At 40.9% G+C, this 16,265-nt stretch overlaps 1 protein-coding gene across 2 annotated transcripts in view; it reads left to right on the top strand.

Annotated features, from left to right (window-relative positions):
* Nucleotides 1-5,613: 5,613 nt before the first annotated feature.
* The window catches only part of LY96 (lymphocyte antigen 96), a 52,726-nt gene continuing 42,074 nt past the window's right edge, over nucleotides 5,614-16,265 (top strand). For both annotated transcript variants that reach the window (XM_040432251.1, XM_040432252.1), the window contains exons 1-2: nucleotides 5,614-5,782; nucleotides 8,155-8,235. In XM_040432251.1, coding sequence (XP_040288185.1) covers nucleotides 5,644-5,782; nucleotides 8,155-8,235 — 220 coding nt within the window. In that variant the 5' untranslated portion in view covers nucleotides 5,614-5,643. The remainder of the gene's footprint in view (nucleotides 5,783-8,154; nucleotides 8,236-16,265) is intronic.

The raw sequence follows: 16,265 nt of genomic DNA, 5'->3' as shown, positions 1-16,265 counted from the left end.
TTTTTTCATGTCCGTGGATCCTCCAAAAATCAAGGAAGACCCACGGACGAAAAAACGGTCACGGATCACGGAAAAACGGGACCCGTTTTTGCGGACCGCAAAAAAATACGGTCGTGTGCAGGAGGCCTAAACCAAATGAACCTTTAAAGAATTTAGAAGAGAAGCAAAACACTACTAGGCAATTTCTGTCCTCCCTAAACTTGCCTTCTTTGCAAGAAGCACACTTGACCCAGCTCATAGGCCCCATCACTCTTCAAGAGATAAGACAAGTAATAAAAAGCATCCCTCCAGGTAAAAGCCAAGGGCCAGATGGTTTCCCTATAGTGTACTACAAGAATTTTTCTCATGTACTGGGCCCCAGGCTCGTTCATTATTTTAACCACCTGCTTAATGGCAAGCATATACAGTCAGGTCCATAAATATTGGGACAGCAACACAATTCTAACATTTTTGGCTCTATAAACCACCACAATGGATTTGAAATGAAACAAACAAGATGTGCTTTAACTGCAGACTGTTAGCTTTAATTTGAGGGTATTAACATCCAAATCAGGTGAACGCTGTAGGAATTACAACAGTTTGCATATGTGCCTCCCACTGGTTGCGGGACCAAAAGTAATGGGACAATTGGCTTCTGACCTGTTCCATGGCCAGGTGAGTGTTATTTCCTTATTATCCCAATTACAATTAGCAGATAAAAGGTCCAGAGTTCATTTTAAGTGTGCTATTTGCATTTGGAATCTGTTGCTGTCAACTCTCAAGATGAGATCCAAAGAGCTGTCACTATCAGTATAGCAAGCCATCATTAGGCTGAAAAAACAAAACAAACCCATCAGAGATATAGCAAAAACATTAGGCGTGGCCAAAACAACTGTTTGGAACATTTTTAAAAAGAAGGAACGCACCGGTGAGCTCAGCAACACCAAAGGACCACGGAAAACAACTGTGGTGGATGACCAAATAATTATTTCCCTGGTAAAGAAAACACCCTTCACAACTGTTGGCCAGATCAAGAACACTCTCCAGGAGGTAGGTGTATGTGTGTCAAAATCAACAATCAAGAGAAGACTTCACCAGAGTGAATACAGAGGGTTCACCACAAGATGTAAACCATTGGTGAGCCTCAAAAACAGGAAGCCCAGATTAGAGTTTGCCAAACGACATCTAAAAAAGCCTTCACAGTTCTAGAACAACATCCTATGGACAGATGAGACCAAGATCAACTTGTACCAGAGTGATGGGAAGAGAAGAGTATGGAGAAGGAAAGGAACTGCTCATGATCCTAAGCATACCACCTCATCAGTGAAGCATGGTGGTGGTAGTGTCATGGCGTGGGCATGTATGGCTGCCAATGGAACTGGTTCTCTTGTATTAATTGATGATGTGACTGCTGACAAAAGCAGCAGGATGAATTCTGAAGAGTTTCTTGCAATATTATCTGCTCATATTCAGCCAAATGCTTCAGATCTCATTGGACGGCGCTTCACAGTGCAGATGGACAATGACCCAAAGCATACTGCAAAAGCAACCAAAGAGTTTTTTAAGGGAAAGAAGTGGAATGTTATGCAAGGGCCAAGTCAATCACCTGACCTGAATCCGATTGAGCATGCATTTCACTTGCTGAAGACAAAATGGCCCAAGAACAAGCAGGAACTGAAGACAGTTGCAGTAGAGACCTGGCAGAGCATCACCAGGGATAAAACCAAGCATCTGGTGATGTCTATGTGTTCCAGACTTCAGGCTGTAATTGACTGCAAAGAATTTGCAACCAAGTATTAAAAAGTGAAAGTTTGAGTTATAATTATTATTATGTCCCATTACTTTTGGTCCCTTAACAAGTGGGAAGCACATATGCAAACTGTTGTAATTCCTACACCATTCACCTGATTTGGATGTAAATACCCTCAAATTAAAGCTGACAGTCTGCAGTTAAAGCACATCTTGTTCATTTTATTTCAAATCCATTGTGGTGGTGTATAGAGCCAAAAATGTTAGAATTGTGTTCATGTCCCAATATTTATGGACCTGACTGTAGCTAAGCAAGCTTTAGAAGCACACATAGTCGTCATTCCTAAACTAGGTAAAGACCATGAGCTAACCTCGAGTTATAGACCCATATCATTATTAAATTCAGACACTAAACTGTGGGCCAAGATTTTAGGTGCCATAATATCACCACTGCTGCACAGTTTGGTATCCCCGGAGCAAACAGGCTTTGTGGGAGGGAGAGAATGCACCTTTAGAGTTATCCAAGCAGTGGAGTATTCTATCAGAAGCAAATCCAAATTAGCCTTGCTCAGTACGGACGCCGAGAAGGCTTTTGACAGTGTCGATTGGGGCTTTATGGAATTAACGCTCCATACATTTGGCTTACCCCCTCAATTTATAGCTGCAATAATGTCACTATACTCAGCCCCTCATGCCAAAGTTAAAGTAAACGGCACCTTCTCTCCATGCTTTAATATCCGAAATGGAACGAGACAAGGCTGCCCTTTGTCGCCTACACTTTTCATTCTTTGCTTAGAAACACTTACTCAAGCCCTTCGATTAGACCTCTCCATTGAAGCCCTAACTGTAAATAGAGTCACACATCACGTGGCAGCGTTTGCGGATGATATGTTACTCTTCCTCACCAACCCCAGTAAAGCCTTTCCCTCATTGATCTCTTTACTAGATAAGTTTGGACACATTTCCAATTTCAAAATCAATTTGTCCAAATGCACATCGCTGTGTTTAAATATCCCGAAGGAGGAAATTATGTCTCTTGCGCAATCCTTCCCCTTCACGTGGGATCCAATTTCAATAAAATATCTTGGGATACAAATCCCCAAGGATCCCAGCCTGCTGTTCCCACTTAATTATCCACCGCTTTTATCAGATATAAAATCTCAACTATCTAAGCTGGACATACCATACATGTCCTGGATAGATAGGAAAAACTTAGTTAAGACTTACATCGCCCCATAACTGCTTTATACTTTACAAACCGTACCCATATTCCTACCTGATAGTTTTCTCCTGGCCACACGTAGATTATTCTCTCAATTCATTTGGAAACTAAACAACCCCAGAATCTCTTACTCTACCCTATGTCAACCAAAACAAAATGGAGGCTTTGGTCTACCAGACATGAAGAGATACTATAAGGCTATACAACTTAGACTTCATACAGAAATACTCTTCCATACCGATAAAAAATTAAGCTGCCACCTTGCATCAGCCAATATTTCAAATATAGATCATGCTCAACTATGGCATACCCATAACCCCACAAACCTGCATCTTAACAACGTTCCTAACTCCTTAAAGGGGATGTTTCAAAACTGGATAACTTTAGGTTCCAATTACAGTTGTGGCATGACCCCTCTCTATTTATGCCCACATCCTTGCTCCCTTATGTGATAGATCCGTGCTACTCTGACGATATGGGTGTGTGGAGGGGCCTAGGTGAAATACCAGTGGGAAATCTTTTACACAGAAAAAAGATTCCCACCCTTTCTGAACTACATAATAAGCAATTTAGCAAAACAGACCTCCTTACATTATATACATTTCTGTAAGATTAGCGAGAGGTTCCTTTCAAAGATAAAGGGCGACCACACACCTACATGGTTTGAAACCATGGCCATGACGGACTTACCCCGCAAGGGCAAAATAGCCTACATATATAAAAAGGCTCTGGAGAATAACGCCCCTACAAAACCTGCATACATACTAAAATGGGAAAAAGATATTGACAGATCCTTTTCAGGGCATGAACTGTCCCAGATTTTAAATCACTCTCACGGTCCTTCCAGATGTATTCGCATACAAGAAAACTCTTATAAAATATTAACTAGGTGGTATAAAACACCAGATGTATTGCACAAAATACACCTTGCTAACACCACAGAATGTTGGAGATGTCACTCTGAATTGGGTTCTCTAATTCACATATGGTGGTATTGCCCACTTATCTCTCCATATTGGACAGAGATAGAAGACGCTATAAATCAGATATGCAACTCTGAAATCTCACTCTCCCACACTGGTGCTTCTTAACCTCCCAGATAATACATGCCCGGCCTCAAAACATGACTTAGCCTTAATACTTATTGCGGCAGCTAAATTGCTAATTCCGCTCCACTGGCTAGACTCAAATCCGTCCACCTTTGGAGAGTGGATGCATAAAGCTCAGGAGATCTATAGGCTGGAAGAACTCTCTAGCTGGGAAGCATATGTACATGATAATTTTTTGAAATTATGGTCCCCCTGGTCCCGTTGGATCAACAACAAACACACTTCCATGCAGTTGCATTAAGTCCGATGTGTTCCTGCTACCTCCCCCCCCCCAACCCTCTTCCAATGGTGAAAGGTGCTCTACTATTCCTACTGTAGTGTTAATAACCATATTGTAAATGCTAATATTCCTTGTCATTGCAAGTTACTGTGACCTAGTTGGCTCTGTTGCCGATTCACTACTGTATTTCTTGTACTGTCATTTTTTGTGAAAACAAAATAAAGATTGTAAAAAACAAAAAAGGGGTTTCGATGAATTCTTAAAAGTAAATGACATTAATGCTTATGAAAATGTGTAGAAATCGGAGTCTTACTTCCTTCTGGGATTTGCGTCCCCACCTATCCCTTGGTTGAATTTGATGGACTTATGTCTTTTTTCAACCGTATTAACTATGTAACTATGTAACTAAGTTCTCCTGTTAAGGTTCAAGTGCATTTTAGGTTCATCCTGAAATTTCATACACAAGCCAAATATCCCTAACTTTTTGTGAGTAGTGTAAGTAATTGGGAGAAAAGGCTCTTGGTAAGAAAGGTGACTGAGAACCCAAAGGCCACTTTGAGTGGGCAGAAAGAAGCCTCTCCTCAGTAAAAGACACAAAAAGCACCTTAAGGTTTCTTAGACTGTGGGAAACAAGATTTTCTGGTTTGTTGAAACCAAGATTGAACTTTTTGGCCTCAATTCTAAACGTCAAGTTTGGAGGAAACCAGGCACAATACCATCCTTACAGTGAAGCATGGTGGTGGCAGCATCATGGTGTGGGGGTGTTTTTTAGAGGCTGGAGCAGGGAGATTGGTCAGGGTTGAGGGAAAGCTGAATGGAGCAAAGCACAGAACTATTCTTAAAAAAAACCTGATCCAGAGTACTCTGGACCTCACATTGGGCCGAAGGTTCCCCCTCCAACAAGACAATGACACTTAGTACACAGCCAAGACAACACAGGCTTAGGGATAACAAGTGATGGGCAGGTCAAGGGATGACTTCCTGAGGATGGGTGTGATGGTTGCATGTTCAAAGGAAAATTATGGTTTACGATATATTGAAGAGTTGTAATAGGGCAAAGATGAACACAGTAGTAAGGTTGATTATAATGAAGTGGAATGAGATTGGGACTAGTGAATAGGGGGTGAAGTGAGACTTTGAGAAAAGTGTGGTAAGTTTTCGATCAACACTAGTGAAAAGCAGGTTATGGTTGGTTTCAAAATTATAGAAGTTTGCACAGAAACACCCAAAATAAATGACCAAATCATTAGGGGAATTGTGTCTTGTGGGAGGAGTAATTTCTTAACAAAAGGAACTGAAAATGTACAAAAGAGGAACTTGAATGTTAGTCACATTTTTCATGTCTAGCTCAAGCAATACAGTCAATGTTGTTTTTACATAGTCTTACTGCTTCTGAGATGTTTAATATTCTGCTGTTTCTTCTTGGATTTGTGACTGTGGAAACCAGTAGGAAACATTTACTCTGTAATACACCAAAGCTGGAGGTATTTTATGAGATGTGTGGTAAGTAATATTGTTCTTTCTGCCCTGTAAAATGTATAATATGTTGTGCTCTAGTCCATTGTATTTAGCTTTATGTACATATTTTCTTATAAATCCTTGCACTTTGAGGGAACACTCAATCAATGAGTTATCTCGCCACTGACCATTGGAAAAAAATATGTTAGATTTTCTGTTAGGTCTGAGGATAGAGGCACACTTGTGTTACCTTTATGTTTTGAGTATGGAAAGAAAGGCATCAGCCAGAAGATCATTGATCATTGAAGAGTAGCTGTCGTGATAGCACATTGCAATACCACCATACAATGAGAGAATTTTACCAATTTTACCATGAGATTGCTCCAGTTTTGATTATCTTGCCTAAGATACTTGAATTTTGTCTTTCAAGTGCCTGCTATAGTGGATGTGGCATCGTCATATGCTCTACAGCAGTGTGAGGTATTTATCAAGGTCATGTGTTATTTAGGAATGTACTAAACATACAAGAGATCAGACCTAGAACAAAGCCTGCATGAACCATGCAACATTTTGAAAATATATAACAATGTTATGTAGATGAACAATGTATACTTTAATTTTTGTTAAAAAAAAGAAGCCGGAAGCAATGCATAGTGTGACAGACACCAATTTAGTCATTCCCCTGCAATTTGCTTGAAAATGGTTCTGAGCTGTACATGTCAATCACGAGTAAACCCTGTTTTCTCCCACATCTTGAACATTCATAATCAGTAGCTGTGTATATCAGAGCAGATGGGCAGGCCTCAGTAGTGCCTAACTGTATAACAGTGCTGCTGAATTTGTGCACATCATTAGCAGAACCCTTCATAACTCAAACGGGAGGGATCATGTCTGGAAGACTACAGCTAATTTCTTGCAGGTTTTTGTCTGTCCCATACTCTTCATATTTGCCCGGTTGCGGCTGCATCTCCTCCGGTCCCCATTATAGTTAATGTGGCCAGTGGGCATTCAGGTAGCATCTGGCAATGTTGGATCCAGAGACCTCTAGCCGTTGTCCTATTAGTACACGCAGAACCTGTCCTAATCACACAGAAGGACAAGTTATTTCACAACACTGTGCTGCCTCATCCTCCTCTCTGCTCGTCAGGGATTATGATCCTGATTACAGCTGAAAAGCTCTTCAGCTGAATCTCCGTAGGAATGGAGACATGAAGTACAGAGAGGATGGACAGGATAGACTCTGGTAATGTGGGGCTGTGGTAATGGAAACTGCATACAAGAGCTGCTGCTCATCAGCCACATCCCCAACGCCTCTCTGTACTTCATGTATCCTCATGAACTCCATTCCTACAAAGATTTAGCTGAAGATCGTATTAAACTTTATTCAGGATCATAATCCCTGACAAGTAGAGCAGAGAGCAGAGAGGAGGATAAGGCAGCTCTTTATCTCTGAAGTAACTTGTCCTGCTGTGTGATTAGGACAGGTTTTGTGTGTGCTGATAGGATGGCGGCCATTTTATTTCCCCTGATTGCTCCACAGACAAAATGTACCATTCTAACTAATGGAAGGTATTTGGGAACATATTTATAATAAAGTAATATTTAAATATTCTCTTTTTCTTAATTCTCAGAGGACCCTTTTAAGTTGTTCTTTGTGTTGTTTAATCACAATAACTCATGCTGTGTAGTGATAAGTGAGCTTCTTGAAATTAAATTCAGCTTTGATTCGGCTGACCCAAATCAAAAGTGCTCCAATTGCCCTAAAAAGTTGTGCATGGCCCTCTGAGGTCCCTAGGACTGTATCCAACCCCTTTCAAGCTCTTTAAAGCCATCATCAGTAATGTCAAAGTGACAGTGACATACATGGCTATGGTTAAACAGATGTTAGCTTTTAGAATTTTTATGCTTTTTTTTATTGGTCCAAAAAGTTTTGCTTTTTGGCTGCAAATGCCTGTCACTATGTATACCTGCACTACCTGGGCTCATGTGATCCTCATTCTTCATCTTTCCTGTCGAATGATCTCAAAAATGGCTGATGCCATTTTGAGATATTGATCTGAATTGAGTCGCCCAAAATTTATATTTGACAAAAAATTTTGGAAAATTCAGGTCGAATTCAATTAGTTTAAAATTGAGTTGCTCATCGGTAATACTGTGCTGTTCTTGCCATCAAATCTTACAGAATTGCAGAAAGTGGCTCCAAGCTTGGGGCCACCAATACATGTGAACATAACCTGAGATATGGGTTACCAGAATATTTGCAAACTTGAAGGAGAAGTCCCATGGTTTTATACATATTGGGCATTAATATTATTACTTTTAACTCTAAAAGTGCCAGTCGTTCTTTGTGTTTTTATTTTTAATTGCTCGGCTAACAAATCCTCTATATCTAATGTCTATGAATATCTCTCCTTCAGATGACAGTTTTGAACCAGTGGTTAAGATGGAACCTTGCGAACTGAACAAAGCTGTGAATTTTTCTATTACAATGATTCCAAGTATGTATAGCAGATATAGGAACATTTCTGTGTCCCAATACACAAGACAGCTCCTAACTATGAGGAAACTAGTAAAATGTGTTCTTGACTATGACTACACAGCTTTAGAAAAGTGTGCTGATCAGGCTGTTTTTTTTTTATAAGCTTTAATTGTATAGGCTTTGGATTTAGTTGTTCTTTGACTCATGGTATTTATGTCAAAACAATGATGTGTTCTGAAAACTTTCAAGGCTATGGACACCTTCAGGGATTTTTTATTATGATTGCATTGTACTAATTTTGGGATAAAAATAATTTTTTTCAGTTGGTCTTTATTAAAAATAAGATGCAGAGGTTAAAATGCAGTCTGTTTCCAAGTTGTCACAGCCTGCTTTCTTTGAATCTCATCATCTTACACTTATCTGTAGCTCTTATCTCTGATCTTCTGACCTCATAATCACTCATTATAGCTCATTTCTTATCAAGGTGATAAGAATATGGCTTAAATAAGTGTTTATGAGGTCAGGAGATGGGAGATAAGAGCTGCAAATGGGCCACCAGATAACAGGAAGAAAGCGATGGCTTGTAAACAGACCTATTATTAATCTCTGTAACTCTGAAATGGCTGAACATTTTTAATAAAGACATATTGAAAAATAATGGGGGTTTTTTGCCCAAAAGGAATAAAATGCAATCATTAAACAAAATGACCTGGAAGGTATCCATAGCCTTTAACAAAACTGTCAAAAGTGGTCCCTCAAGTTGGTTTCAGGATGATCATTGTAAGTTGAAACCATTGTAACTTAAAGGGAACCTGTCACCAGTTTTATGGTGTCCTAACTAAGGGCAACATAAATAAGTGACTGATTCTCTTAGCAAAATGCTGGGTCACTTTCTTTAATTGACCCAGTCAATCTGCCAACATCTTGTATTGAAAAGCGCCAGCTGATAATGATGAGCCCTGAATATTCATGAGCTCCTGACTCTTCCTGCCTACCTGCTGCTGATTGACAGTTATTTTCCATATGAAACAGCAGCAGGTGGGCAGGGGAGTGGCTATATCTCTGAATTAAAAAAAACGCTGGACTCACTGACATAACGCTGGACTCAAATCAGCTCATTAGCATGCGGCATGTGGCATCTTTGTGTGTATATTATGAGGTAATCATCTGTCACACCAGTAAGTGAATACATCTAAGACACTTTTTAGTAGTTAATGATTGTATATAATTAGTTAGATTATAATCAAATATCCACATGGCAGGTTCCCTTTAAGTCCATAGCTCTATGGAAAACTAGTAATTTGTTCCAAAGCCTGTAACAGAAAATTCATATTTAAGAAGAATAAGCAGATAACTAAAACAGATAAAGCAATTCTTTACATATACCAGTCAGGAATAGATGCTGGAAGCTGTAAATCACTTTCTATGATGAAGACAGGAGCTTTTTCAGGGTCCTGTATAACACACATTGTACCAGGAAAATAAAATAGTCTTCTTCACCTGACATCCCAAGGAGGAGATCTTCCTGGCATCGACAGAGGGCAGTACATAATATGAAATACTACACTGTACTCTAAAGAAGAGTTACTAGCCAACAAGTACAAGTGTTTTACCAGAGGAATAATTGATTGGTTGGATCTGAGAATGAGACATTGTATGTTGCGGGTAGTTTCAACATTTGATGGCCCTGGAGAAACTATTGTAAGTTGGAAATATCGTATCCTGAGGCCATTGTATCTTGAGGGACCACATTACTGGTAACCTGTCTAGCACATACACTGCCTGACCTGATTCTTGCCACTCAGTTTAGCAAGAACTGATGTATGGAGGACTTACCCTGAAACATCACTGTCACAAAATAGGACCCTGACTACAGTGGAATACACCCTAAATCAGCGCCCCCCCCTCAGAAACCTAAACTAGTCCACCTTGAGGGGTCCCTGTTAGTGGGATGACATCCTAAGTTGCAATCACAGGGTAGCTGCTAGCTGGTAGAGTAATCAGGTATTACGGTAATCTGGTAGAGTGGTCATATTAGCCAGATAAGACATACTTATAATTGGCAAAAGTCCCATTGTTTTGAAATTTGGCCTGAGCAACAGAGCTATCAAAAACAGCAGGTCTTGAGTCTCTGCTGCAGTAGTCTTTTGAATCTTGGTGGAGAGATATTCAAAAATCAGAAGACCTTCATACAGGGGCGTAGCTAAAGGCTCGCGGACCCTGGTGCAAGAGTTCAGCTTTGGCCCCCCTTGACTCAGTGCTAAGTGGCCAGGGGCAGGGAAGCACCGAACCTTCGTGCTGCCTGAGGCAAAAATTGAAATGCCTCCCCCCATGCCAAATTCTTGACTTAACTACTTCCGTCCAGCCAGAGGTGTAACTTGACCAGCATGCACTTTCTATAATACCGGTGTCTCCTTATGCACCACAAGGGTATTTGGGCCCCCTCAGGCTCCTAGGCCCGGTAGTGACTACTACCTCTGCACCCCCTATAGCTACGCCCCTGCCTTCATAATGTCTGAGTCAATTTGTATGTGGAGAACTATAAGAACTGGAGCTAGAGACCAACCTTTACACATTAATTGTTACCACAGAACTTATTTGACCCCTGGAGGAATAGTACAGATGCTCAATTCAAAGAAAGGTTTGTAGGAGAGCACCAAATCAATGTAGAGAGTCTGGGTGCATGTACAAGTGGGATGGTCCTCTCTCCCACCTGTCATTCCAAGAAGCAGAAAGAGGCAGCAGCATCCATCAGCTATTAGCTCCATCAGGGTAGGACTACATGGCGACGACACCTGGAAGTTAGAACTTTCACAATGCTACATTAAAGCATAGTGAAAATTAAAGAGGTTGTCTCACTTCAGCAAGTGGCATTTATCATATAGGCAAAGTTAATTCAGGACACTTATTAAAGTATTGTGATGGTCCATATTGCCTATAATACATTGGCTAACTATAGATATGGTCCAAGAGAAGTTAAATAGGGTAAATGTGAACAAAGCTCCGGGTCCAGATGGATTACACCCAAGAGTGCTTAAAGAGCTCAGTTCAGTCATAGCTGTGCCCCTGTTTATAATTTTTAAGGATTCTCTAGGGACTGGTACAGTGCCAAGTGATTGGCGCAAGGCAAACGTGGTGCCCAGATTCAAAAAAGGATCAAGGGCCTCCACAGGTAATCATAAACCTATTGGCTTGGAAAGTATAGTTTGTAATTGGATTGAAAACTGGCTGAAGGTCCGTGTCCAGATAGTTGTGGTCAATGATTCCTATTCAGAATGGTCCCAGGTTATAAGTGGTGTACCCCAAGGTTCAGTGCTGGGCCCTTTATTATTTAATTTATTTATTAATGATATTGAGGACGGGATTAATAGCACCATATATATTTTTGCAGATGACACTAAGGTGTGTAGAACTGTACAGTCTATGGAAGATGTCCACAAACTACAATCTGACTTGAACACTCTGAGTGATTGGGCATCTCTGTGCTTCATATGTCCTAGGTGATGTAGCACTGGGAGAGTCAGTTATAGAGAAGGATTTAGGTGTCCTTGTGGATGGTAGATTAAATTACAGCATACAATGTCAATCAGCTGCTTCTAAGGCCACCAGGATATTGTCATGCATTAAACGAGGCATGGACTCGCAGGGCAGGGATGTAATATTACCACTTTACAAAGTGTTGGTGCGGCCTCATCTTGAATATGCAGTCCAGTTCTGGGTACCAGTACATAGAAAGGATGCACTGCAGCTGGAAAAAGTACAGAGTAGAGCGAGTAAAATGATAAGGGGCATGGAGGGTCTTAGTTATGAAGAAAGATTAAAATAATAAAATTTATTTAGTCTTGAGAAGAGACGTCTAAGGGGGGACACGATTAACCTATACAAGTATATAAATGGGCCATACAAAAAATAAGGCGAAAAGCTGTTCCATGTAAAATGTGCAAAAAAGACAAAGGGGCACTGCCTCCGACTGAAGAAGAAAAAGTTCAGTCATAATCCCTGGTAACGAGCAGTGTATAATGTGATGGAAAAATGCCAGCAAGGAAGCAATATGGACAATCACAATACATTAGTAAGTGTCTTGTATTACCGTAACTTTCTCTACATGATAAATGCCGTTTGCTGAATTGAGACATGGAGTGTCATTTGGACTTGTAAGATGCAATGACAATACTGTCACAAGAAATCCAGCAGGCCCTTGGAATGTCCTTATAGTTTTTCCATACTTGGTAGACTCAGGGGCTATTCTTAGAACCACCGTAGCAACTATCAGTAACTTGCAATCGCTTAATGGAGCTGGGGGTTTATGAGGTGTCAGACCACTTCGATGCCGCCCTCGCCATTGACTGCACCATTGAAAAGGTTAATGGGCAGTATTTAAGCCTGCTTTGATTTAAGCCATAGCTGCGGGAACCCAGCTGTATATTACAAAATGAAAAAATAAAAACTACCGGTATACAAAAAAAAAGCTGACAAGTCATCCACAGAAAGCAGGACATTTCAGTAATTGTGTCTGTACCAGTTTGCAAACTAGAGTATTTTAAGATTTTGTAAGCGATTTCCAGCCACCGGTATTGGTAAAATCCATTCAACTTTATTTTTTCTCCATTAAAAGCAGTTACAAAAGATAAATACGAAACAGGCCTCACATCTCTTTGACGCGTTTCGGGTACACGCTTGTAGCACCCTTAATCATAGAGTCTATTTTAAGATTTTATTACATGATAAATAACTTAATTTGAATTTTTTTTGCAATTGCTATATAAAGACCTAATGCTTTAGATAAAAAAAATAATGGATCAAAAAAAAATTATTTAAATGAAATTGATCCGTGAGATGGACATAACATCTCCAAGAGTTCAATCGAGAACCTAATTATTTTGTGCAATCAGTAAAAAAACAGGGTACAATCGTCTATGTAAAATATATATGATTTATTATACAATAATTTAGAATACAATAAAAAATAAATCAACGTAAATCTCAATAATATACAATGATATGCAGTACCCAGAATTCACCACTATATGGTGCCAACAAAACACTACTTAACCAACACAAGAATATTATGCAATACGGCTTGAAAATTGTGAGAGATATAAAATCAATTGATTATGAGCAGAAAATCAATAAAGAAAATGACAGATACTAGCCCTTGCTCTGCCCAAGAGGATGACCAATCTCAGATAATGATAGTATTGCAACAAAACGTATAAATTATCGGCTTGATATCAAACGAGGGAATATAAAGATTTCCAACAGAGAAGCTCTCTTGTTATCAATATCAGATCTTGTATTCAGTGATATGCATTTTCACTGAATGCAGTTGATACTGATGTAGTACTAACACTATATGTCCGCGAATAAGCAGGTATCCGGCTAAATATCAAGTCAATTAATTGAGATCAATACTACATATAAATAAAAGTATACATTACCCAAGCATGTAGGTGATAGGCAGAGTCTAGGGGAAGTCAAAGATTTTTCTAATAATCCCAAAACCTTTTTCCCGAGATCTCCCTCTCTTTCTTTGTTTTTTTTTTCTTCTCCTTTTTGTGTTCCTCTCCTTTTTGGTATGTGGTTTCTCAACCAAAACTTATCAGATGAGCACACCTTCCTAGTTTGGAAGTTTTCAATTATTGTTGGGTAGGCATGTACATTGATAAGGAATATGACATCATAACACTACCCAGAATGCACTTTTGCTACTGGTGAAGTGTTACCTGCTCATACCTAGGTGGCACTGATGTATAAGTTATAAGCATCATACCATTAAGGGTTCACTCATACATGCCTGACATCTTCAATACTACATACCTCTGACATCTGGAGGCCTTGTCTCAGAGCTGAGGGACCAACTTTGATACATGAATATATACTTTGATGAACATCTAGACAATTCTCACACTGTGGAATTCATGTTCAGATAAGAAATACAATGAAGACTCTTACTTCTGCAGGTGTTCTGTATGTTCTAACTGTCTAAATGTATAATAGATTGTTACAATAACACTAGCTCTTTGAACGATGCTGTAATCTTCCCATGGACTTACTTCAGTCTACATTAAAAATCCATACAAAATAGTAAATATAAAGCAACATTGCTCTTAAAGGCAATGAATATCCATTATAATTAGAATAAGTAGATATAAATGTTTACAGTCATGAAAAGGCACAACACTACTGCTATCTATTTCAGAAAAGCTCAGAAATTTGTCTACAAAACTGAACTTACTTGAGTATCTATGAAGCTAGACGTTGCTTTGCAAATGCATTCTGGTTGGAAAAAATTCTAATTTTATCTTAAAGGGATTGCCTGACACTCAAACCAAACATAATTATCACCAGGAATGAGTGTAAAATACTGAAAAAAAAGTACTCATCTCTTTAACCCCTTAAGGACTTAGGGCGTACCGGTACGCCCTATTTCCCGAATCCTTTAGGACTCAGGGCGTACCGGTACGTCCTAAGTTTAAATCGTGATTGCGGCGCGGTGGGGGTTAATCCGAACAGGATGCCGGCTGAAATCATTCAGCCGGCATCCTGTCACAATGCCAGGGGGGGTCATGTGACCCCCCCCGTATCGGCGATCGCAGAAAACCGCAGGTCAATTCAGACCTGCGGTTTGCTGCGTTTCCGGTCCATTCGGGTCTCCGGTGACCCGATGAACCGGAAAAAGACTGTGATCGGTGGTGTGATTACACACCACCAATCACAGTACGAACATTTGGAGAGGCAGTGCTGGCCATGGTGCTGATGTCTGCTGTCCAGGGTGCTGATTAGTGCAGGAAGAGAGGTGCGAGATTCAAACTTCCAGCGCTCCTCTCTCCCCTCCTCTTCCTATTCAGCACCTGCTCCCTGCAGCACCAACCTCACCAGGCTCCTGAGATCCCCCCTAATCGGCACCCATCACCCTCCTGCACCCATCGCCCTCCAGGTAGGTTACGGTCAGTGAGGGAGAGGCACCGTTAGGCAGGGATAGAAGGGAAAAGTTAGTTAGGAGAAAAAAAATAAAAAATCACTTTTATCTAAACTTTTTTTTTGTTTCAGCTTTGAGACCCTAGACCCCCCCCTGCCACTTGCCCCCCCACCACCAGACCCGGTGGCTGGACGCCGGTCAGTGCAGCCGAGATGAGGACATTTTGGGGCCTCGTGCTGCACATGGGTCTAGTGCAAAAACCCAGTGTCAGGCAATACTGGAGTGGGGACGTCATGCTACCAGACCCCACTCTACAGTATGGCCATGACACGTCCCCGGTTTGAGGCCATCCGGAAATGTCTACATTATTCAGATAATGCAGCATGTCCCCCCCGAGGTGATCCTGCTTATGACCGTCTGTATAAGATACGGCCGGTCATCGATCACTTCGGGGCCAAATTTGCGCAGGCCTACGTACCTGGAAGGGAGGTCACGGTTGATGAGTCTCTCATTGCGTTCAAGGGGAGACTCCGTTTCCGCCAATACATTCCCACTAAGCGGGTGAGGTATGGCGTGAAAATGTACAAAATTCGTGAGAGTACCTCAGGGTACACTTACAAATTTTGTGTGTACGAGGGGCGAGATTCCCGTATTGAACCCCAGAGAATGTCCCCCCACTCTGGGTGTTAGCGGGAAACTCGTGTGGGACCTTATGTACCCACTGCTAGATAAGGGTTACCACTTGTACGTGGATAACTTTTATACTAGCATTCCCTTGTTCAGGTCCCTTGCTGCCAGATCCACGTTCGCTTGTGGGTCCGTGCGGAAAAATCAACGCGGCCTCCCTGCCTACCCCCTCCAGGTACCTATCCCCAGGGGTGAGACCCGTGCCCTTTCCAGTGGAAACCTGTTGCTGGTTAGGTATAAGGACAAGAGGGATGTCCTTATACTGTCCACAATCCACGGTAACAGCAGCACCCCCGTCTCTGTGCAAGGTACCGCGGCAACGGTCCTCAAGCCCGATTGTATCGTCGACTACAATCGGTATATGGGAGGAGTTGATCTCTCTGATCAAGTCCTCAAGCCATATAATGCCATGCACAAAACCCAGGCATGGTACAAAAAAGCTG

The sequence above is a fragment of the Bufo bufo genome, chromosome 5 (assembly GCF_905171765.1).
Source record: "Bufo bufo chromosome 5, aBufBuf1.1, whole genome shotgun sequence".
NCBI classification, from domain to species: domain Eukaryota; kingdom Metazoa; phylum Chordata; class Amphibia; order Anura; family Bufonidae; genus Bufo; species Bufo bufo.
This window is presented reverse-complemented; position numbering and strand designations above follow the sequence as displayed.